General features: G+C 39.4%; 1 protein-coding gene across 1 annotated transcript in view; it reads right to left on the bottom strand.

Annotated features, from left to right (window-relative positions):
• Window positions 1-25,603, bottom strand: part of MARCH11 (membrane-associated ring finger (C3HC4) 11) — a 149,903-nt gene that overhangs the window by 17,081 nt on the left and 107,219 nt on the right. Inside the window, exon 7 of the mRNA XM_011947464.1 lies at window positions 10,255-10,447. Within this exon, the coding sequence (XP_011802854.1) occupies window positions 10,255-10,447 (193 nt within the window). The remainder of the gene's footprint in view (window positions 1-10,254; window positions 10,448-25,603) is intronic.

Raw genomic sequence — 25,603 nt, 5'->3', positions numbered from 1 at the left:
TGATCATGGTGGATAAGCTTTTTGATGTGCTGCTGAATCCGGTTTGCCAGTATTTTATTGAGGATTTTTGCATCGATGTTTATCAGGGATATTGGTCTAAAATTCTCTTTTTTTGTTGTGTCTCTGCCAGGCTTTAGCATCAGGATGATGTTGGCCTCATAAAATGAGTTAGGGAGGATTCCCTCACATGATTTCTTTAAAAATGACAGGACTTCATATGTTACTAGGTCTAGGCATTTGCCTCTCTCGGGGCCCCATCCTGATTCCTGCTCTTCCTTAAAATTTTTCTTCCCCATAGACTTTGCTGGTCCTAAGTGTAATTAACCTCCCCCCATTAGCTCTCATACACATTTCTCTCCTGGCACTTCCAGGTTATAATTGCTTATTTCCCTAGCTGTCTCCTCCTCCTCAGGTGGAAAGTAGGGAATTGTTATATTCCAGGGCTCCACAAACCTTTTCGGAAAAGGGCCAGAGAGTAAATCTTTCAGGCCGTGCTAACCTTTCATTCACTGTCACAACTTCTCATCAACAGCACGTAAATACACGGACATGGCTGCATCCAGGTACAACTTTATCCAAGGGCACCAAAGTTTAAATTCGCTACAATTTCTATGTGTCAGGAATTAATATTTTTAAAAATGTATTCAACCATTTAAAACTGTAAAAGCTATTCTTAGATCCCGGGCTGTACAAACGCAGGCAGTGGGCTGGATTTGGCCCTCGGGCTGCAATTTGCCAAGGCTTGTTCTATTTATACCTCTATCCCACACTCCAGGCTCAGCACACGGTAAATACGCAATGAATGTTGGCTCGACAGATTACTAATGCTGCTTTGGCTAGACTTCCCCCAATGAAAGAGACAGCTGACAGTGTCACACTGTCTTCCATGGAGGAGACGAAACTCAACAATAACATATTTGGTCTGCTGTCCTGCTAATTATATTAATGTTTCTCCATAAGAACTTTAATTTTACAGAGTCAAATAAGAGCAAAGTGTTAGGTTGGGGTGTTTTCCCCCCTTGAGGGGGCCTTAAAGGGTTAACTATCCTTGAGAGACCATTCCATGCGCAGCACTAAGGGGCAAGTAGCAAAAACAAGTTCCCTTCTGTGTTATTTCCCAGGATTTTAAAGGCAATGGTATCACTCATAACCAACTATGATAATAATCTTTAGAGACATCGATAAACATCAGTATGATTAAGGCATAGAAAAGCCCATAATTTGTACCTCCAGAGAAGAGAAAAAATAATGGCCTACTTCTCAAAGCATATGAAGGATAAAGCGTTGTTTCTCCTCTGACAATTTCTCATTACAAAGGGCTGCTCTGCCTCCGCTTTCCAGGGCCTTTCCCAGTATGTGCTCAAAGCATGAAGAATCCGAGGCAGGGACTCCTGTTGGAGGATGAACTGCTGCTTGTGTTTCAGGCTCATCACATTGAATCAGACTCTCTCTAAATGAAGCTGAGGCATTTCCTGGGGCGCAAAGCATGCTAAGATAGTCTGAAGCCAGGAAATAATGATCTGTGCTTGTAAAGGAATTCTACTCAATTTAAGAAATGATTCCTAATGACCTACCAGAACATGCCAACCTGCAACAGTCAAGTCTGCGTGAGTAACAGACACCCGGCATGGCCAACCTCACAGTCCAGGGCTCCTCCACTTGGGATGAAAGCTGAAGGAAAACCCACAGGGGTTTGGGCAAGAGGAGAAGAATGTTCCTGTCTTTTCTGCAGAAGCAGTTGTGCAAAGGTCTCCTTAGTAGTCAAATTGTGGTGCTTGGGAAGATGTAGTTCCCAGATCAAATTATAAATCAGGAAATGGAAGCATTTCCTGCAGCAGAGGTGGGTGATATACTTCTTCTGTCTGGAGGGAAAACTGCAGTTATATGAAGACTCCAAAAGGAAATACTAGGCTAATCAACTCTCCTGGTTATTAAGCTAAATAGTGTTTAAGGTGAGCTTCATTCTTCACATGCCCTATGATTTATGCAGACACATCCATGTTAATACTTCCCATGAAACTTGAAATGAGATAGACACAGCAACACCACCTCCTACAATTCGCCTGCCATGTAAACCAAACTGTCAGCCTCAGTAGTAAGCAGCCTCTGCACCCCCACTCCATGGGTGAATGCTGACCTGTCGACTTCCAAAGCTCGGCTATCCTCAGTGACCACAGGAGCTCAGATTCCAGGCTTGGTAGTGGTGGTGGTGATTGGGTGGTAATGGAATGGGTGGATTTGCGCTCCAAAAGTCTTGTGATGAAAGTCTGTTGATCAAAATTGATGACACTTTTGAATGGTGTGCAGCTGCTCTGCTTGAACAGCTCTGAGATGCACGGGGGTGTTGGTGGTTGGCAGCTGTAGTCTCCACTTCCCATAGAGAAAGTATCTTCATTGTGCAAGTGGCCCCGAATCAGACCACACTGGATTCTGGTGGTCTTGGCTCTCCACAGGGAGACGAGGAAAGAACTTAGTCTACTCAGACATCCCCAAACCACACAGGCCCTAAAGTCTTCAGTGGACATTTTGATTGTTCTCTTGGTAGTTTTACATTCTTCACTTGAAACTACTTGATGAATTTCACATTTATTCATAAACATTTTACAGTTTAAGAAATTGCTACCTATCAACAATGATCCAAAGGCTGCACATTTTGCAGGTCTTACCCACAGTTACACTTTCAAGCACACTCATCTATGGTTGATGAACCTGTGTGGCAATGAACTTAAGGCTCTCCTGCCGTCTTTGGCAAACTCATTTTTTTCTGCTGTAAATCATGGCATATTTCAACTTCCAATGCTAATTTCTTTCTCTTTCCTTTCAGTAAGTAAGTTTTTAACCTAAAATAATTTAAGAAATCATTGTCAACTCCTGAATCATGCTGAGAGATATGAGAGGGCGTGAAAAACTTTTTAAAGGAGATAGTCCAAAAGTCACGTATATTTTGTTTGAAATGGATTATAATATTTTTCTTTAGCAGTAGATTTATTTTCTTAGTTATGCTTTCCTTATTCTAGTTGGTTTATATTCATAGAAAGTAAGCTACAAGCTGGATGATGATGACCTAAAGGCATCATTTTAGGGGGAAACAATACTGGTTTTAAACAGACAAGTGACTAGTCCATCCGCCATGTGGGAAACTTATCTGTGATCACAGAGTTTGATTATCCTGAATTTCGTTTTCAAAATTCTTCACCTTTATTCATACAGCACAGAGTTAGTAAACGTATATTTTAAGCTTCATGTCAATAAAATGTTAGATTATGTGATACTTTTAGCTGCTCTATCTGGAAAAAAAAAAGGAGCAAAGCGAAGCAAGAGAAAAATATTACCTTCACTTTAAAACATGTAAATATATGTCCAATATAATCAATCTAAGACCATAGTAATACATGGTATTTATCATTCTTAAATTCTATAATGAGAGGTGAACGTATTACCAACTGGTAACTCTAAGTAGTTTTCTTGTGTGTGCCAAAGTAGCTCTGGCTAGATGTATTATCGAACAGGACAGACAGATTTTTAAAAAAGGGTATAATAATAACTGTGAGAATTTACATAGGCCAGGCAAGATGGCTCATGCTTGTAATCCCAGCACTTTGGGAGGCCGAGGCAGGCGGATCACTTGAGGTCAGGAGTTCAAGGCCAGCCTGGCCAACATGGTGAAACCCCGTCTCTACTAAAAATACAAAAATTAGCCAGGTGTGGTGATGTGTGCCTGTAATCCCAGCTACTCAGGAGGCTGAGGAAGGAGAATCTCTTGAACCCGGGAGATGGAGGTTGCAGTGGGCCAAGATCATACCACTGCACTCCAGCCTGGGTGATGGAGCAAGACTGTGTCAAAAAAAAAAAAAAAAAAAAAAAGGAATTTACATGGATTTACAGAAAAATTATTTCATTTCAAAGTACAGGAAAATAAAAGTTTGTTGCAGAGCATGAACTTTCTGTAGAAGTAGCATTTTTTTTTAGTAGTAAATATAACTGGTACAATAAGAAGATATTTTGATCTGATCCTCATTCTGGCATATCTCAGGTTATTTTTTAAAATTCCCTAATCTCTATAGCTTTCAAAAGAAAGACAACATAAACAATTACATTATACTTTAATTCATTACTTCAAAAGAGCCACAAAAGAGATATTTTTGGTTCCTCGTGGGTGTGTATCAGGGATCAATCTGGGATCAGAGTGAGAGAGAGAGTGTGTGTGTGTGTGTGTGTGCGCGCGCGCGCGGGCGCATACGCCTATATTTCCTCCATTGTGCATGCTTGTGCTTTAATTTGAAAAATAAAATAATATGAAGAACAGGCGCCAGGCGTGGTGACTCACACCTGTAATCCCAGCACTTTGGGAGGCTGAGGTGGGTGGATCACAAGGTCAGGAGATCAAGACCATCCTGATTAACATGGTGAAACCCCATCTCTACTAAAAATACAAAAAATGAGCTAGGCGTGGTGGCAGATGCCTGTAGTCCCAGCTACTCAGGCAGGAGAATGGCGTGAACCCAGGAGGCGGAGCTTGCAGATCGCGCCACTGCACTCCAGCCTGGGCAATAAATGGAGACTCCGTCTCAAAAAAAAAAAAAACAAAAAAGAACAGGCAATAATAACAGGATCAATACTTTAGCCACAGAGAGGGCTATTTTTCTTGTAGCAACTTCAGGGAGCACTTTCTATACTAAAAAGAGACAGACTGAGAACTAAAATCCCCTCAGTGTTAAAAGTATAATAGATTTTTTTAAAAATGTGACCCAAAGACTCCTAAAGTGTGCTGGAGAACGCAGGGTTTTTGAGAGGCAAAGGTCTCTGATCTTGATCAGTTCTTAGTGTTTACAGATTAGAGCTCGTCAATGTCCCTGCATATCACATCCTTAGATCCCAAAAAACATCAGGCAGGAAGTGCTGCACATTGGCATGACCTAGTAGAGCCATTTTTATTTTTTTTTAGATAAAATTGTCCCACAAACTAAATAGCTATGGAATTAATTTTAAGAAAACTACTCGAATGATGTTAAATGTTAAAACCACTGATGAAAATGTCAAACAAGTGATGATATCCATAGTTGGCATGGTATGAGGAAACAGGACCTCATATGTATTGGGGGGGAGATAAATTGATAAAGCCTTTTTAGGTGGCAATATAAAAGGACTTACCAAAATTTTTATATGCTTATTACTCAACCCAGACTTTCCACTTCTCAGAATTGTGCTAACAGAAATATTCATGTAAAATGATGTCCTTTACAGCATGGTCCCTAATGGCAAAAATTGGTAGTAACCTAAAAATTCATCAGTAGAAAAAAGTTTAAATACATTGTTGTGCATCTGTTATAACAGGGAAAGATCTCTAGATTATATTGTTCAGTGAAAAAGACTATTTTCTCAGCACCTTGTACAGTATGATCTCACTTATAAATAAAATGCAGAAGTATCTATGTACCTAAACTCATGTAAACCTAATGAAAAAATCTGGAAGATAAACCTCAAAATGCAGAGAGGGGACATTTCTGCAAAGGGAGTAGCATAGCAGAATTGAGGATGTGAGTTAAGTGGTCTTTTTTAACTTTATGGATTTCACAATTATGAACACAAATTTTATGTGTGTGTGTATTACATGGACAATTAGGAAAAATTTTAAGAGGCCAAAGCAATCCATGTTTTTAAGTGTTATAAACGTAATCAGTTTCTTCCCATAGTGTTTGAGGGAAGATCAAAACATTTCCAGACTTGGATTTGCCACTAACTTACAGTGTTGATTAGAGGTACAAGCACTACTATCTCTATTTTGCAAATATCACTGACGATAACAAAGTTTTGGTTTGCTGCTTCTATTCACAAGAACTTGAAATCACTTCATCTGGTTCTATCAGACGCTAAAATGACTTGGTGACTGCCCTCACTTTTTAGATGCAAGTTAATCTAGTAACTCCTGTAATCACATGGCCCTCTTCTGGTCCCTCAAACTTTTAGTGATGAATAAACATATTCTTCTTGTGGCACTAGCTTCCCTTCAATCAAAGGGTCAGTGGAAATGATGGTCTTCTATTTTTGCTCAAAGTGTCCAGGGTGGAGTGAAGAAGCAAATTCTCTGCCCAAGGCCTTCTGCCGGGCAGGTAGGCTTCATTTCTGGGTTTGCTCATCTTCCTTTGTCCACTGTGCAAATCTTTTTTAGCGGGGAGCCAACATGAGCTTCCCTGGCTGTTACTTCTCCCTAAATTACTGCCACTAGCTTAAATCCTAAAGTGACTTAAATCCTTTCTATTAGTTTTCCTGGTGTACAATCATGCCATCTATTTAAACATGCAGAAACGCTCCCCAAATATAATCTCTTTACATTCTAATCTCCTTAAAACAGATGTGAATTTTATAAGAAGTACAGATTGAAACTTAAATTCACACTTGATCCATAGAAGTATTCTTAAAAAGTCCAGTAACAAAAAGAGTCATTTGTCAAACATGTCTCTCCTTTATCACTGCCTAACTCTTGGCAATCACACATACTTTAACACCCTTCTCTTAATTCTCAAGCTCATTTTCACTTTATTCACCTTTCTTGGAAAATAATTCCTTTATCACTTAGCAAGTGCAACCCATTTATACAGACAAAGGGAAACCTGTTATTCAAGTTCTTACACACTTGCCATTCCACCGTGTAGAATCTGTGTCTAAAGTAATAGCCACTAGCCACATGTGGCTATTTAAATTGAAAATTAACTTCTCAGTCTCACTAGCCATATTTCAAGTGCTCACTAGCCAAATTTAGCTAGTGTCAATAGAATTGGATGCCACAGATACAGAATATTTTCATCCTTGCAGAAAGTTATTTGAACAACCCCGATCTAGATGCTTCAACTATAATAGTGGCTAGACCCTTGAGTGAACTCAAAACGTTAGTAGCAAGCAAAACAAAACTAAATATTTGGAAAGAGGAAAATGTATTAATTACGAATGAAAGCAACAAACATATTCACTGTGCCTAGGAATAAGTACATAAATTTCCCCAAGTAAACAAATGTTCTCCAAATCTTAACTTCTGTTTAACAATCCAACTCTCCTAAGCATTACATAGACTGGCTGGATGATAACATTTTTGGATTCTGGAACAATCTTCTATGGATTTTCAGAATAATTTTTTCAAATGATATTTATGAAGCTGCCAACCTGTTTCTTCTACTTAGGTAGAATCAAGTTTGGAAAGCTTGGACAGACAGGAAAGAGGGATATCTCCAATTACGTTAAAACTCTTTGAATGGGGAGCCAATCTCACATCTTCCCATGGCAAGAAGGAGGCCAGCTCTCTATTTGCCAAGTATCTGTTCATCTCTTGGCTATCACTTCCCCATGAAATCAGCCTGAAACCTTCCCCTCCCTACACACAGCACCGCAAGGTTCATTCCTCCTGGTATTGTCCAACTACCCCTTCCTGTGCATACTTCTGCAACTGTGCACATCCCACTGTATTCTAATCACTTACTCACCTGCCTGTCCTCCTTATGAGCTCCTTGGGGGAAGGAAAGTGGGCAACTCTTATTTTTATTCGCAGAACCTAGCACTATTCAACACATAGAAAGTTCCTAGGAAATATTTATTAAACTGAGCTGAGGAAATGGGATGCAAAGTTGTAAACCTGCTTTTCACACTAACTCTAAGTCTTCCAGTCAGGAGTATTTAAGGTACAATCAATATAATCTTTGTTACTGTCTGCATTTAATTTGCAGACATTTGAATTAATTTGAAATATTAGCAGGAGCTCTTCCTGGCTGCAATCCAATTGGCTATTGGTAGACTACGAGTATTTTGCTGTTTTACTATAATAGTTTCTTAATTTCTTGGGGAAAAAAATTAAGATATTCTCCAGGCCAGAACAGACTAATTAGTGAAACTGCCAAGTAAAATAAACAATGTTCAATCAGAATTCTTTAATTTTTTTCAAAATATACAAATAGATCATGGAATGATAAAATTAGGATTTGATGAGTCAAAACACAATGAAACGTACTGTCAATATGTAAGACTCAGATAAAATCCTCATTTTCGGTGTGTGATGTTCCCCGGGGCCTACTGTGGGGAGGGGGAGGGGGAGGGACAGCATTAGGAGATATACTTAATGTAAATGACAAGTTAATGGGTGCAGCACGCCAACATGGCACATGTATACATATGTAACAAACCTGCATGTTGTGCACATGTACCCTAGTATAATTTTTAAAACATTTAAAAAAACTTATTCTCCAAAATATCTCCAGAGAAATGGCAACTGTTTTTGTTTCTAAGAAATTTGATTTTATAAAATGGGCAAATGCTCAAATTTTAAAAGAGAAGCTTGAAATTGTCATATATTACTGAAAGATTATTTGTTCCTGTGTCTTTGCTCTTGAAAGCAGAATTGCAATAATCTTGACTAAAATACTAACATTAGTCATCAGAATTTAAGATATAATAACTCAGCACTAAATGCAAGTTGTGAAATTAAAAAAAAAATCATTTCCTAACCAGGAAATGCATGGTCTCTTTGAGTGTTTATACTGAGGGCAAGAAAGTCAACTGGACTTTTTTCCTTTCCAGGTTGGCTTGGGAACTAACTGGCTCTTTTATTTTGCATCTCCTTTTTTAATATCAATGGAACACTTCATTTTATATCATTCATGCTGAAAGACAGAATAAACCCTCTCTTTGAATGTGTTAAGGGATTCAATTTGTGGATCAATTGTGTGATTCTTCTTTACTAGAGCAATGCCTTAGAGATTATATTTGAATAAAGATTTAGAACTTCCAAATGCTTTCATATGCATTATCACATTTCATGCAAATTGTTCATATACATGATTAGCTCACTTATTCAGGCAACATCTAGTCAGTTTATATATTATTCAAAACATTCGCTCTTTTATTTTTTTTCTTTCTGGCCTGAAATTTGATCATTTTCTTTCTTATTAGACTTGTACTAGTGAGAAAGGAGGAAAGAAAAAAGTAAAAACAAAAAATCACGCTGATTATATTTTAAACATTTATAGAGTTCTTTTAGAAAAAAATGACTGAAGATACTAAAATTGCTAGTCAAATTAAAGCTCTAGTAAGTAGAGGCATTAAATTTAAGTGATCTCAAAGGTATTCAACGTTTCCAATTTAATCAAATATACTTAATCTATAACTTCTAATTAATAACATAATTATTTTATAATCATTATTTCCTTTATTTAGACTTGCATGGTTGGAATTATCCTTTCGCATTTTTATAGGTGAGAAAACAGAAGTATGGAGGGATGAAGGTGACCTGCCCAAGCAGAGGCCAGGATTAGAAACCAAGTCTCTTGATCCCAAGCTTAGCATCCATCCCCTGAAGCTGGTAGTCCTCAAGCTTCAGCGTGCATTAGAACCTTGGAGGAGCTGTAAAACTCAGATGGCTGGGCCCCACCCCTGAAGTTCCTAATTCAGTAGATCTGGGTGAAGCCTGTGCATTTCTGCCTCATCAGAGCAGGAAAATGCTCCGGATGCCGTGGTACCTCCCTACAGCCACCCACACCACTCTACCCCTCACCAACTGGTCACCATCGCGATGCCTGTGCACCTCACACATGCCACGTAAACGCTGCATGATCGGCTTCCGTTTTCTCACAGTAGTAGGGAACAACAGATGGGTCAAATGAAACACAGAAGTAACCTTTTCCTAGGGTTTATTTTAGCTAAAATGTTTGATTCTTTTTATCTTCTAAGTCACTGAGTTTATTAAGTAAAACAAAGAGACATAGGCCAGCAAGGAAAACTGTCCACAAGTCCCTAACCTTTCAAGGGGCCCCTTTCTGCCCTCAGAGAATCTGCACAGTCATCATGACGTAAGACATGGAGACATCTGTCCTCTCCCCAAATGCACAATACAGTAACGCCATCTGCATCGGCCAGGACCCCCAGCTTTGTAAAGGACAACTGGTTTGCTCTTATTCCTTAGAAATAAACGACTATCCTTAGATCATTCACTCCAAATAATTTCTTCAACCCTTCCTCCTTTCTTTCAGTTGCACAATATCTCACTTTAAGTGGGCATTATCCTGTTAACTTTTTTTTTCAAACTACACAGGAATATAGAATCTGTGCTTTCTTAGAAAAGCAGCCCAATTGTGACCCGCAACTAATTCATTAACTGAAGAACTGAGATAACTCAATCCACAACATTCTCTATTAGATCCGAATGGTGAAAACGTAATCGCTGAAAGAAATGGATTACTGACAGTGTGTTAACGTTGAAGGTCATGGTCTTACCTATGCACACTAGATCCATAAAACCATACATTCCATAGCAGATCTGAAAAAGGATGTCCTTCCTCTGCCACACTGCATAGGGGCTGAAGGCTGACCAGAGGAGCCAAGTCACACTGGCTATTAAGAACAGGGATCCTAGGATTACAGCAATCATCTGAACTTTCTCAACCAGTGTTATAGAAATGCTCTGCCACTAAAAGAAAAACAGAGGCATGTAAGAAAGGTGCTGTGTGTAATTAAAAAAGAAAAGAAAAACATTTTCAGTTCAGTGTTTCTTTTCATAATGTTAGACCCTTTGAAATCTGATCAGTCCCCCACATGAATTTTTTCATTTCATCCAGGCTATAAAAAAGACAAGCAGATAAAGATTAATGAATTGCCTTAACTTCATTATTTTCAGTAATTCACCATTCTGTAAGTTTAATCTAGTTTGAGTCCAGATAATAGTACTGAGTGTGAATGGCTAAGGAATATTTAGTACCTGGAAATCACATTATTATCTTTCACGCATGCATGAAATTAAATACACTCTGACCATATATGGTGAGAACTTCTCTATCTGGTAATTTAGTTTGCTCTTAATACATTTGGCTACTGCAAAAAGAGGGAACTGTCTCTTGATTTTGTAGAAAAAAATGTAAAAAGCAAATAAGTTATATAAGAACACCAGTGAAAAAGTCATTTAGGATAACACACTAGGATAATCATAAGGGAAGTATAAAATTGTACATTATCTATTATTGGTACATTCCATATACTCAGATATTACTGACTTTTTATTATCTAATGGGTAAGCCACGAAGCATTTTTGTCAAGATTTAGAATTTGTACCTACATGAAGTATCTTTGAAACTCACAAACATTTTCAGCATGTACTCTTCAGTGGGGCAAATAATTTGGTGCCTTAAGTATCAATATTCAAAAGAAATTTACAGTACAAATGACCAAAAATCCTTCAAGGCTGCTATTGACTGGAGAGGATTAATTAGTCATGTCCTCACTTTTGCATAACTGAAGCAGAAATGAAACCAGAATTGTTATTAAGGTTTGTCAGTAAACCATGAAACTCCAAACAACCTGTATAATCTCATCCTGTATGGAAGATCTCTGGCTATGGCAATATATGGCTTCTCAGAGGAATTCTTAAACAATTTTTTAAATCTTTTTAAAAATGAGCTTAAGCAATCAGTGTCCATTGGATGAATCTGAAATTTCGTCAAATGCTTTACTTACCTTGAATCTGAACTTATGTATCCCCAAACGGTAAGCTGATGACACTGATCCTCTCTCTCTCATTGTCTGTCTCTCTGTCACACTCTCTCTTGTACACATACCATAAATAAATAATTTACATGTAACATTTTTAAGTATGTATGTGACCTTGCGTATTCATGACGCTATTAAATTCTACATTTGTTAAAGATGAAATACCAATGTACGTTTGAAATATTTCATTCTCTAAAGTCATTTTCCTTATTTTTCTTTTAAAAAACAGAACCAAACAACAAAGTTTGGTGAAACACCATGAGAAAGAGATCTCCATTCATTTTAATGTAAAGATTAATTTAGTGAGAAATGGTTTGTGCTTTTACAATTCTGAATGAATAATAATTAAACTATTTCATAAGTGGGAGTTGAACAATGAGAACACATGGACACAGGGAGGGGGACATCACACCGGGGCCTGTCAGGGGATGGGGAAAAAGGAGAGGGAGAGCATTAGGACAAATACCTAATACCTAATGCCTGTGGGGCTTAAAACCTGGATGACAGGTTGATGGGTGCAGCAAACCACCATGGTACATGTATACCTATGTAATAATCCTGCATGTTGTGCATCTGTATCGCAGAACTTACATTAAAATAAAAAATAATTAAACTAGTTGTTGTTATTTTGTCATTACAAAGGAATCAAGGCTGTATTCCAAGATGTGTCTGAAGTTGTTTTATTCCAGTTTCCTGTCATAATTTTAAGTACATTTATACCAAACTGCCAGGCCTTCATATCTTTAACCATTTTAAATCTGGTGTCACCAAACAGAGGTGACATGTCAGTATCTCTTGCTCTTGTTCAGTTTTGATGCTCATTAAAATTTGTTTTGAATGCAACATGGTGAGCAACGAAGAAAACAGTTATCATCCATCCTAAATGGTTGCTACCATGTCTATACACGTTACCTTACCCTTTAGCAATTTACTAATCACATCAGATAGATGAAAACAAAGCATCCTTTAAGTCCATGAGGCGTGTGTGTGTGTGTGTGTGTGTGTGTGTGTGTGTGTGTGTGTGTGTGTTTGACTTTCACATAATGGGCTGCATGTTCAAAATGTGTATGCCTGAATTGGAGGAGTCCTAGGTAACCAAAGGTGAGTAACAAGGATTCACCAAGAAAAGACTTTACTGATATCTATTTTCTGTTTGCCAATAATTCTATGATGTAATCTTAGGGGAGTTAAATTTGAATAGCTCGAAACTGCGTAATGAATTATATTTGGCTTCAATAAGACCTACTAATTAATTGATCCAAGCCTCCCTGCATGATAATTCACCATGGTGTCTGTAGATGTAGTGTGGCCAGGCCCTGCTGAATGCTTGGAATTGGGAGGATGGAAGTGACAGTTGGATGCATTGGCTGTAGTATTTCCTGGGACCCTGGAAATCGAATGGCCAAGCACTGACCCTGAGGTGCCAGCCTCTTCCATTTTCTGTATGGCACACTTCTGACACACGAGGTGTCGCTGCTCCTAGGTGAGGAGGGTGAATGAATGAAGGGAGAGGCTCACCAGAAACAAGAAACAGGGACGCTTCACATTTGTTTTGGTGACAGCAAATTTAAATTTGTGTACAATTCAAATGCCTAGTAGTTTGGAATGAACGTGTTTAAGATTATGTCCAGAGGCAAGGAAAAAAAAGAACAACCCTTGATTACGGTACACTGGGAAGCTTAACTATTCACTATCATCATAGAAATTATTTTTGTTGTAAACATAAGAAGTAATTTGGGATTTCTGAAGATTATTTTTTAAAGAAGGGTAAATTGTACAAAATCTATAGTGAGCTCCCTGAAATTTTTTTTTGGTTTTATAAAACCCTGCTAATAATGCAAATATGCAAATGTGTTTAAAAGTAAACAGACGTTCCTCATATACTGATGAACCTTAAAATTAACATCATTTCTGAATAGTTAATGAGGACACACCGTTACTGAAACCAAAATTACTAACCTCGATTATAAACACAGGAATTTGCCTTTGAAGACAGCTATCATCTTGGTAATTTCTCTGCCCAGTATATTTGGTGCTTTCTCTGAGCACGCTCTTTCCTCGGCATGCAACGTCTGTCCCCTCTTTTTTCAACTGATCGATCCGTCCATACCTGGCACTAATGCCACTTCTTCTAAAAACCCATCCTCTCATGCACTTCCTCTCCTAAACAGGATCATTCTATCTGGGCCCTCACAGTCCACTATTTATACTTCTGGGGAAAGCTGGCTTCCTTCCTTCACACTCGAATCCCAGATAGCCATGTCCGTCCCCGTTGTCCCCAGACTGCAGGCTTCCCAGTGGCAGAAGCTGAGTCTCATGCCCTCTCCTGTGCACCACAGAGTTGAGCACACCCAGCAAATGCTGGAAATATACGGAATTCGGACTTTAGTTTCCACCACTCATCCGACTGCCAGATTTGCATTCTCTCTACATCCATCCCATCAGTGCCTATGGGATAAAGACCCACTCTGGCCAAGCCACCAGTTAGTCAGGAAAGGAGAACTCAGATCTGTCTCCAGAGCTTCAGTTCTTTCTAAAATGCCCTTCTCTCTGCCTACTCTCTCTGCTCTCACCCCTAATTCCCTACTTAAACTGACACATCCTATATCTGAAAGGAAAAACAACATGGACACAGTCATAACTGTTTAAAAGGTGGCTGTGGGAATAGAAAAAATTCAACACCTGCAAAAACAATCCAACAAAGTTCCAAAATCTGACTCATACCTTTCTAAATGGCATCTCCAAATACTTCTTGAATCTGAAAGCTGCAGTTTGTTAATTTTAACACGAAGAAGACAAGCTCAAGGAGTTATATCTCTTTAATTTTAGCGAAATTTTGGGAGAAATTAAATAACTCACATTGGATATTATGTAATATTCTCCTTACATGTAACTGTCCAGAGATGTACCAATAGCGTCCACCAGTCCTACAAAGATTCTGAAAGTGTACATGGCCCAGAGTTGGGTATCTTTGTGCGGGAGGTTCTGTGTTAGTGGAGTATTCTCCATGAGAAATTAGAAAAACACTCCAATAATTTCCACAGATTGCCATGAAACCAGGCAAATACTGTGTTCTTATCAATGAAGTATGACTAATTAATAGAGGTTTATTACTGCCTTCAGAGAATAAAAGAGGGAAGAAAAAGCTGTGAATTTTCTTTAAGGAAATGACAGGATACTCCGAGTCTCTTCCTGTACAAATTCCTTCCAGCCAGTAAGCTAAGCACTTGAGAAAGACAGACACTCCATCAGGTCTCTGAGAAGCTATTTAGAAGAAGGTGGACCTGTCTTTCTGTTGTCTGAAAGAGTTAATAAACTTTCTCAATCTAGGAACCAATTTCCTCTCAGAAAGTAGCACATGCACAGAGGGAACGAGGCTGAACTCCTAGTGAGAGAAGATCTGTTCGGGGTGCCTTAAATCATTCCGTCTCGGGTACTGTTTCATCTTTGTTTTTACAAGGCAGGCCAGAATGAATCATAAGTTAATAGATTTGTAGTATGATGATTTATACTGTGTGCTATATGACAGGTGGGATTACTCAACAGTGTCACAGGAGAGAACACCTGCTCTTAAGAGGTGTCCTCTTCAGAAAACGAATGTAGCTAAAACTTACATTCAATCATCTTTAGATGGCGTGCAAATTGCAACACTAAAGTTGGGATTTGAAATGCTGGCAGAAAACATCTCAATGTGTAATCAAGTTGACATGTAGATACAAAATTCAGTTAATTATATGCCCATTCTCTGTATTTATAGGCCTCATATTAAAAGTGATTTTCATGATTTGGTATGAGTCTTTTCTGCCAGAAAAGCATTTTCACAAATTTATCAGGGCTGAGCTAAAGATTAGACAAAAGGAATTTGCTTTGCCTAAGAAAGAGGAAATCTAAACAACCTAGAGAAAATCGTTAGAAAACATAGAACCATTTCTCTGGAAAAACTGTTAACAATTACTTAAATGAAAGAGGGATATAATAACTGATGCTAAAGATGGAGAGCAGTAAGGAGATATTATAAATAACTGTATGCCCATTAATCCCAGAGCATGAAGGAAATAGGTAACTTCCTTGGAAAACTTAATTACCAAAACTGACTCAAGAAGAAATGGAATGTATGAATAATTCTACATAGAAACTGAAGTTGTCATCCAAAGCTTTCCACAAACAAGACAACAAACGCCTCCAGGACCAGTTTCACCAGATGTGATAAAGCATTTAAAGACAACATCTTATCAATCTGACATATTCTCTCTCAGAAAATAGAGGTGGACAGAACATTTTCCAACTCATTTTACGAGGCCAACACAACGCTGATACCAAAACCTGACAAAAACATTATAAGAAAAGACAAATTTCAGGCCAATATTCTTTAAGAGCATGGATGAGAAGAAATCCTCTACTAGATATTAGCAAATTGAATCCAGCAATACATAAAAACTACAGTGCAGCAAGAGTGAATGAGGTTCACCCTAGAAATGCAAGGTCAATATGACATCCAAATAGCAATCAATGCAACAGACCATATTAGAAATAAAAATATCCTCTCAATAGATGTGGTAAAGTCATTTGGTATACCCCCATTCATGATGAAAACTAGGAAGAGAAAGAAAAGGCATCTAAAAACACTTACAGATAGGATCATAACTAATTGTGTGGAGGGGAAACGCTATCTTTTCTCTGATCAGGAACTAGGCAAAGATTTTCACCCGTTTTACTTCTATTCGACCTTGCACTGGGTGTCCTACTCAATGCAATGAACTAAGTAACAAAAAGAGAAAAGTATAAAAATTATGAAGGAAAAACTATGAAACTGTCTCTCTTTTTAGATAGCATGACTATCTGCATAGAAATCCCAGGGAATTTATAAGAAAACCTAATAGAAGTAGTAAATTAATTTAGCAAAGCCTCAAAATACAAGATAACAGACATGGTGTGGTGACTCACACCTGTAATCCCAGCACTTTGGGGAGGCAGAGGCAGGCAGATCACCTGAGGTCAGGAGTTCAAGACCAACCTGGCCAACATGGTGAAACCCTGTTTCTACTAAAAATACAAAAATTAGCCGGGTGTGGTGGCAGTACCCTGTAATCCCAGCTACTCAGGAGGCTGAGGCAGGAGAATCGCTTGAACCCAGGATGCAGAGGTTGCAGTGAGTTGAGATCACACCACGATACTCCAGCCTGAGAGGCAGGGTGAGACCCCATCTCAAAAAAAGGAAAAAAGAAAAGAGATAACAATTATCAATTACATTTAAATATAAACAGCAAATGTTGAAAAGTGAAATTACAAAAACAATACTACATAAACAACAAAAATCATAAATGACTTAGGACTAATTTTTTAAAAAGATAATTTACAAATTGTTGTTAGATACAATTCAAAAAGAACTATATAAGATTTATTTTTTAAAAAGTTGGAGTGTTCTTGTTAAATGATCCTCCAAACCTCTTCTCCCTTGTTTCTACACTTTTGATGTACATGCTTTTTAGCTTAATAAAAGCCATTTTCTTTGCAAAAAGAGGAAAAGAAAAGAAAAATATAGATGTGAGCATTAAACAAGGAATACACACCTATTAGAAATGGGTTTATGAATGAAGATTTTTCAAGAAAGATGATTAAATTTTCAAGAAATATGACCTACTTATTTCTAATTTCTAAGAAATATGAACTTGGGCTATGACAACTATGAATCAGCTCCTGTCATATCAGCCACATGGTAGAAATTTGATACTGTGTGGAGGTACATTTAGTGTTTCAAATATTTATAGAATTATTATAACCCAAAAAAGAGAGGGAAAAAAAGGGTTCCTCAACTGCTTACATATTATAAGGCAAATTATCACTTTGTTGATTTTTCACTGGTGTAATTTCATTAAAAACATTTTTAAATGCCAAAAATAAATAAGACTCATATAAATTACAGTTGTGGCTAAAAAGACTCACCATTGTTCAAATTGTCATTCTCCTCCATTTTAACTTCAAAAGTAAAAATAGAAGCAAAATAGTATCAGAAAAACAAAAACTTCCTGTTTTGTTTGGTTTTTTAAGAAGTTTTTTAAAAGAGACCACTCATTTGAAGTTAATCAGTGTAATTTTAATTCACAGAAATCAAAAAAGAAAATTGTTGGTTGCTATTTCCAAAAGAATTTGGCACGACAAAATGCTCCAGACTCACTTTCTCGTGTGAAAAGATCTTTCCTCCACTTCTTCAGCTATTGGTAACACACATCCTTTGAGGGATGGTGTCTTGACCATAGATCATCATTTTGTTCATTAAAATACCTTGAACTCAATCATGCAACCAACAAAAAAGCAGAGAGATGGGTGGGGAGCTCCCCATGGGTACTCAGGAATGCTGTCAGGATTTCACGTTATTGTACAGAATTTAGAATGTCAATAAATATTTTCTTCCAGAAACCTGGAAATCCCAGCGGGTTTGAAGGGCTACAACCCAGGACTATGGCAATGTGCTCAGTATGATTTGCTGCTCAGGAGGAAGAAATTAAGCACCCTGAGGGATGTGTTACCCCGGGGGTTCCCGGGATAAGTGTCTAAGACCATGTGTCTGGGTCCCAGAATTGCAAAGGAGGAGAGAAATTTTCTTTCCCCACCAAAGAAGCCCTGGGAGGAGACAGCACCTAGGAAGACTTCACTCTGATAAGGAGATTCTTCCCCACCTTCCTTGGGGTACTGGATTCAAGTGGAGTGGACACAGGGGTAGCCGAGGCTGCCCTTTAACTCCAGGACCAGGAGAATAAAGTCCTGGATGAATCAGAACAAAGGTAAAACTGGCTCAAGGCCATGGAGACAGCAAAAGGAATACTAGGCCAGGGCCAGAGTGACCGGATAAGCCTGGAAAGTTCCAAAATTCAATTCCAGGAGGAGGAAAATTAATACAATGTGAAGGTTTGGTTATCAAATGAGAATCAGGGCCAGTAGAGCCCAGTGATGTGGAGTGGAGAGTAACTCTAAATGGCAGAGGGAGCTGTAGGTGGCCAGTGAACAGGAAACTAACAACACAAGTGAGATAGGCCTTACAAAGCAGTGTCTACCCAAGAAAACCCTTCCATCAAAGGCTGCCCTTTACCCAGGTGCCAAGTCTTTGGAAACAGGAGTTGAATCCTGTTTCCAGAATCTCCTATCCATCTGTCTCCATTCACAGGAGGAGGGTATATCAGAGCAGCAGAAGGTGTAAAAAGTTTTCTTAGAAGGAATAAAGATGCTTAGAGGGAAGGTTGTGTCTAACTGAGAAGTTAACAGGAGCAACAATTATTTGGACTGACTTACAAGCATTAATTTGCCAACTACAGGGCAACTACAGAGTCCACAGAAGAAATACCAAAGATTCTGGATCTCACCAAAAAAAAAAAAAAAGCATATTTATTCCTTTATTTGCATTTGCATTCTCTAATTCTTCCAGAACCATCCATATCTCATCTCTCCATGTTATCTCTTATTTGATTGCTGTAGATTTGCATATTTGTCAGAGGCTTATTAGTCCAGCTTTAACAGTCTAAAAGTTGAAATAAAAATGCATTTTAGGCGCCTGTAGTCCCAGCTACTTGGGAGGCTGAGGCAGGAGAATGGCGTGAATCCAGGAGGCGGGGCTTGCAGTGAGCTGAGATCGCACCACTGCACTCCAGGTGACAGAGCGAGACTCCATCTCAGAAAAAAAAAATGCATTTCAGCTCTTCAGTTTTCAATTGATGCTGCCTTCTCCTTCTGAGTTTTAATTGTGTCTCATAACAAAAGCAGGTGCTAGCTATTATTTCAAATCAGGGAAATCTTCCCCAAGTGTCAACTGTCTAATACGATTAGGCTTAGTAACTAGATTTTGCCCCATATGAATTAAAAGTGTGTGTCTGCATACGATGCATTTTTATTTCATTACTCCTCTCAATCTTCAGTATTAATTATGTTTAAACACACACTCCCCGGGGAGCCCTATCTCACTAATTAGTAGGTGGTCATAACCAGATTTACTTGTTCTCTCCATGAGGAGTTGAAAGCTACCTTTGCTAAAGGAGCTTATTTAAACTCTCAACAGGCTATCGCTGTTTTCAACCTTGCTTTTGGAGCAGAACTTTCATGGAAAGCAATGACCTTCCCACTTGAAATATTTCAGTTCATGTAGGCCAGTGCAATTTGTCCTGGTAGTCAGAACAACACTGTTAGTAATTAGGGGCCATAGTGTGAGGCAGATTAGCCTTGCACGAAATTTATGCAGAATCCTTTACAAAGTGGCTTCTCTTGGCTACAGGGAGGCAGCATACTATGTTGGGACAGAGAGCTGTGAATTGGCACTGCTACCGAGCAGGTAATTCTTCTCATAAGGACCTCAATGTTCTTCTTTATAAAATAACATTTGGTATATCTTAGAATAATTGTGTGTTGATGCCTCCATGCATTGGTCTTCTTCCTTAATTGCGGTTCTGAGGAATAAAACAATGGCTATAAGATCATAAGGTGGCTGAGTCAGTAACAGAAAAAACACAGCCCATTAAGCTGAGTTGAACGTGCAGTGTCCGCTACTACATGGAACTGGGCTTTGCCTCAGTTCTTGGTTAAAGTCACACTGTAAGATGATACTGATACATACAGGAGGCAGGGAAATACTGGGTAGAAGAGGGTGGGGTCCCTGGAGAGGGCTTCACCCTCAAGCCTGGACCTGCGGTCCTAAATGAGAACTTCACATCCCTGTTTTCCTGCCTGAATGTTGCCTTCTGGTCTACCACGCCCTCTGTCCTCTGCCCATAAGAACCCCAGATCCCAGACTCAACACACACACAGAGAAGAGAGAAGCGTCTGAATGTCTAGAGAAGCAGCAACTGGACATCAGAGACTATGGCCAGGAAGAGTTCAGCCATGGACAGCCAAGCTACAACACTGTCTTCCCACTCCAACCCATTTCCAGCTCCCTGTCCTGCTGAGAACCACTTCCGCTGCTCAATAAAATCTCCACATTCACCATATTTCAAGTCTGTGTGACCTCATTCCTCTTGGGCACTGGACAAGGACCTGGGTGCGGGTCAAGAGGCTGTCACACTGACTTTCCACCGAGCTGTTTAATGGATGCTGTGGGCCAGTACAGGGTTTGTTCCTGCCACGACCCAAAGGCACTTTCCCTGGCTCCTGTACCCACTCACCTGCATGCTCCCCGTCTTGCAAGGGATTTGAGCATTGCTGGCTGAGTAAGTGAGCCACCCTTTTCCAAGTCCCGCGAAGGGGTCAAGGGAACTATCTTGTCTCAACACCACCGATATAAAAATACATATGGAATTCTGACCCCTTTAAGTATCTAATATGTATAAATGTATTCATTCAAAATGCACTTATCAGATGTCTGGTACATGCCAGAACTTACAAAAGTCACCATGAGATCACTGCCCAAGCAGGGTGGAGGGGGAAAAAAGAAAACCTTCACAAAAGTCTAAAAATCACAATACAGCTTGGTATGCACTCATACAGAAAAGTGAATATGGTGCTTGATGAATGGAGAAGCTGCATCTGCTCTGGTCATCAAGGGAGGTTTCCAGAACAAGGAAGCACTTGAGCTGAGTTTGACAGGATGAGTCAGAAGAGTTGGCTAGGTGGAGAGACAGCTGAGGACCCGGGGAGATGGTCAGACAAAGAGAAGTATGGAAGAGCTGGTGTGTTTGGGAAATGGTGAAGTTTTATTACTGCCAGAGAGTAGAATCCATGTGGGCAAGCTTGAAGGGGGTTTCTAGGATTAACTATGGTGTTTCAATTTTATCCTACAAGGCAATGACAATTAAAAAATCACAAGAAAGAACCAGGTTTGAATATGGAAGGATGTGGCAGAGATGTTCACCTGCCTAGTCATGTTCTTGCTTCCTGTATTTTCCAAAGACAGTTAAAATAATACATCCTGTCCATGTGCTTTTTTGCTATGTGGCTCTTGGCATTCCCCATCAAGAAGCTGTGCCCATTTCTCCACCCGCTAGAATATAGGGGATGCTTTGACCAATAGCATATGTCAATTCCAAACACAGATTTTAACTGACCTGGCAGCTTCTGTTTCCCCCCTTTTAAAAGTCATGCCACATAAGAAGTACTGAAATCACCATGCCATGAGAAGTTCAAGACACATGGGAGAGGCCCTGGCAGATGAGATGACATGTGGAGAGGCAGACCAAGGGGCACGGAGGCACTAGGCATGTAAGCAAAGTTCTCATGGAAGTGCATCCTCCTGTCCAAGAATCTTAGGCAGATGCCACATTGATCACAGACAAATCACCCAGCAGAACCCTTTCGGACCATAAAATCGTGAGCAAAAGGAAAATAGTTGTTTGAAATCACTAAATATCTTTGCACCATGGTAACCGCAGGAGAAACAGGCTAAAGTTCAGAAAACCAGACTCTTCGTGTATCACCAACTCAGCTGAGCTGCCCAACTTCTTGACCCTTTCTCTTCCTTGTCTTTAAAATGAAGATTTTGATTAAGTCATCTTTAAGGCCCCTTTCTGCTCTATAATTCCCTAGAATACTCACTTCACTTTAGTATTCAACCTTTTATTTCCTTCCCACCTTTTCCCCCTTACCCCTCCTCCTCCATCTCCTTTTCCCCACAACTACCGTAGGAATTCTACAACAAAAAGCCCTTTAAAGGATGAGAAATGTTTTGGGGGTGGTAAAATATCCTAAAACTATATGGTTACAAAAGTTGAACAAGTCTATAAATTTACTAAAAATTATTGAATTGTACACTTAAAATGGGGGAATTTTATAGCATACAAATTACATCTCAATAAAACTATTTTTAAGGCCCTGGGGAAAAAAATCCTTAAAATAGCAAAATGAATAAAATCTTTTTGGCAATTATTTGTCCGGTTGGTGTGTGTTATCTTCATTTGTGAAATACTTGAAATACACTTAATTTTTAAAAGTAAATCTAGCTCCTGGCACAACCCAACAGAGAGGGAACCCCAAAGAAGGTCATTTACCTCAAAAAAAAAAAAAAAAGGCTCAGTTTTTGTTTTTGTTTTCCGTCCTAGAAGGTTGTAGGCTGACTAATGAGTTTGGACTCTGAGGTCAGATTTGAATGGAGGGTCTGTTACTCCATCTCTTTTCTGTATGGCTTTGGGCAAAAATAACCTATTTTCCTCACCTTTAAAATTGTATAATAGTAATTATTATATAAGATTATGGTAAGGACTAACACACACACACACACACACACACACACACACACCCCACATCCCACAGTGCCTAGGCACATAGTGGGTGTTCACATGGCTGTAATTTTTCTTCAAAGGTAACAGAGCGCTGACTGATAACTTCTCTGAGTAAAGCAAATCCCCTAGCCCTTCACTTCTGGAGGCTTCTGGATGAAGTCTGATGGAAGAATAATCAATCACCAATGTGTCTGGGCACTGCTGCCCGGCCCATCTCCCAGTTAAACTCCAAATCATGTCTCCTTTCCTGACACCCTGCTGTGGCTTGCATATCACATTGCTTGAAGTGCAAAGAAATTCTTTCTACTGACATAAAGAACTGTAAATCTCTTATGTGAGATTTGGCAGTTCATTAATCCTCAGTAAGGAATGGGGAAAGGGAGGGATAGCTATGATACCTTCTCGTATTTTATCCTTTACTTTGAACAATATTTTAACATAACAAATAAACAAATGCCTTTCTGTGAGTTCCTAGAATTCCTCTCAGTCCTTCAGTTTTCCGTTCAATAAGGGTTTTACTACGGTATTAATAAAAAACAAGCTTTTCCTCACTCAAGAGATCTTCCCCTTGCTTAAACTTTAGGGCAGTCATTCATATTTTGATTGAGAACTCACTATTTGCCAAGCCAGGTAGAAATGTACCGAGATACCCCAGCCTCTGGCCAGAACACCTGACAGTCCAGGAAGGGAGGAGACACTTGACCAATGGCTGCAGGGCATCCCCCAGTCACCCCAAGCCACAGAAAGCGCAGAGAAGGTAACATGGGCTCTGGGGTTTTGAAGCATCTATAGAAGTTCATTAGGTAGAAAGGAACGTGCCCATCAGAAGGCCAAGCACCTCTCCATCTCTGGCTTCCTGTTTTTTTAAATTTCATTTTATCTTTCACTTGCCTTCCCCATACTTTTGAGTTCCCATCCCATGTCTGGTTTTGCAAGTCAACGACAAATAGTCAAAGAGTGACTTGCTTCGCCCTTTTATGCGAATAATCCAGTATAACATCTGTTTTTTATCTTCAAAGAGCTCACAATCTACTTGGTAAGATCAGGGCATGGGAAATGAGGGGACCAAACAACACTGCATGCCATTGAGCCATAAACTGTGTAGAAGAGACCATGAGTTTCAAAATGGGAGCTGGGTAGACAGATCTCAAAAAAGTCTGAGATGAGACCTTTCAGGCAGGAGCAATCTGAACAAGGCTCCACGAAGAGGGAATAAGCAAGGGGTGCACAGAGGGGTCATTTGAAAAGTAGAAAGTGTGGTCGGCAATCTGATAGCTCTATCTACATAACATCCAACAATATGGCCAATTTTCTCCCTGTAAATCCTGTTAAAATATGATTGTCCCTTGACACATCTGCTTCCCTGACCACACTGTGAGCTCCCTACAGGCAGAATGTCTGAGTTCTGTGATTTGGCCCAATGCCATGGTAGCATCAGAACACAAGACACATTGGGCCCACGCATGAAGTGTGGTTCTGTTTTCTTTCTTTACATGACTGACTTGTTGTGACAGCATGAAAAGATCCCAAAAGCCACTGTAGCTTCTAATTCTAGTCCAGTCATTCTCAACCAAGGGTGATTTTGCCCTACCCTACCCTACCCTATCACCAGGAGACATTTGACAATATCTGAGGATATTTTTTATTGACATTACTGGAGATGGTGCCATTGACATCTGGGGGTAGAGGCTAGGGATGGTGCTAAACATCCTGTGATGGACAGGACAGACCTTGCAACTTTAAAAACCCTTCTGACTCAAACTGTCAATAGTGCTGAGGTTCAGAGACCCTGTTCCAGTCTATCAGACATAAAGACTAAAACAGGTGCTGTGTTTGGATTGTGGGTGTTCTGGTTCTCTCTGGGGTCATATATTCTCCATCCTACTCATTCTTAATCTTTCTTGCCCAACTGAGGGAGCTGGTCTACTACTCGTGGAAATGGAAGAAACCACCAGCCTCATGAACGTCAGATGTGGCCGGGCCCTGGCTGCAGGTGAGGTGTGTTACGAAGCTGCACCCGTACTACCTGTACTTCTTACAACATTTCCAATTGTCCCTACAAACATTCCAAAATAACAAACATTGTAGAAGAAATGAAGATGACAGTATCCACATAACAGCTAAACCACCTTATAAGCAACTTTACTTAGAACCAGGGCTTATCTGATACAAGATATGCAGGCAAATTTTCTAGTTTCTCCCTCCCAAGAGTTACTTAGAGTGAAAAATAAACTAAGTAGTTTGGAAAAGAGAGGAGGGCTTGATGGAAGCACTACTTATTTTTTTTTTTTTTTTTAAATCAGATTACTATATTATTGCTTTTTAGGCAGTTATGTCCCTACTAAAGAATAATTTATTCTTCAAAAAATTTCTTTGACAAAAGTTTTGTGATTGGGAGTACTGGAGTTAAGCATGTTTTGCAAATAGTAAATTAAAGTGGCTTATGTCTCCCAAGTAATTAATAAATTATTAAAGAGCTACAACAATATTAAATGTGATACAGACAGGAGACTGGAAATATTGGGTAGAAGAGGAAGGTTCCCCGGCAAAGGCCGCAGCCTCAAGCCTGGATACCCTCAGCCCTAAATGACAACAGGCATTCCTGTTTTTGTGCCCAAAAAGTTGCCTTTTGGCCCATCACGCCCCACTATCCTGTACCTATATAAATACCGAACCCCAGGCTCCAGGAGCAAATGAGGAGATGAGGAGACAAGCAGACAAACGGCAGAATGGCATGGCAGAGAAAGAGAGAAGGGAAACAGTGCCTGAGTGCCTAGAGGAGTTTGGCTGGGGGTGGTCAGAGAGAAGTTCAGCTGCTGGATGGCCAAACTCCAGGGGAAGATCATCTTCCCACTCCATCCCCCTTCCGGCTCCCCATCTATCCTGTG

Source organism: Colobus angolensis, unplaced genomic scaffold, assembly GCF_000951035.1.
Source record: "Colobus angolensis palliatus isolate OR3802 unplaced genomic scaffold, Cang.pa_1.0 Scaffold266, whole genome shotgun sequence".
NCBI lineage: Eukaryota > Metazoa > Chordata > Mammalia > Primates > Cercopithecidae > Colobus > Colobus angolensis.
This window is presented reverse-complemented; position numbering and strand designations above follow the sequence as displayed.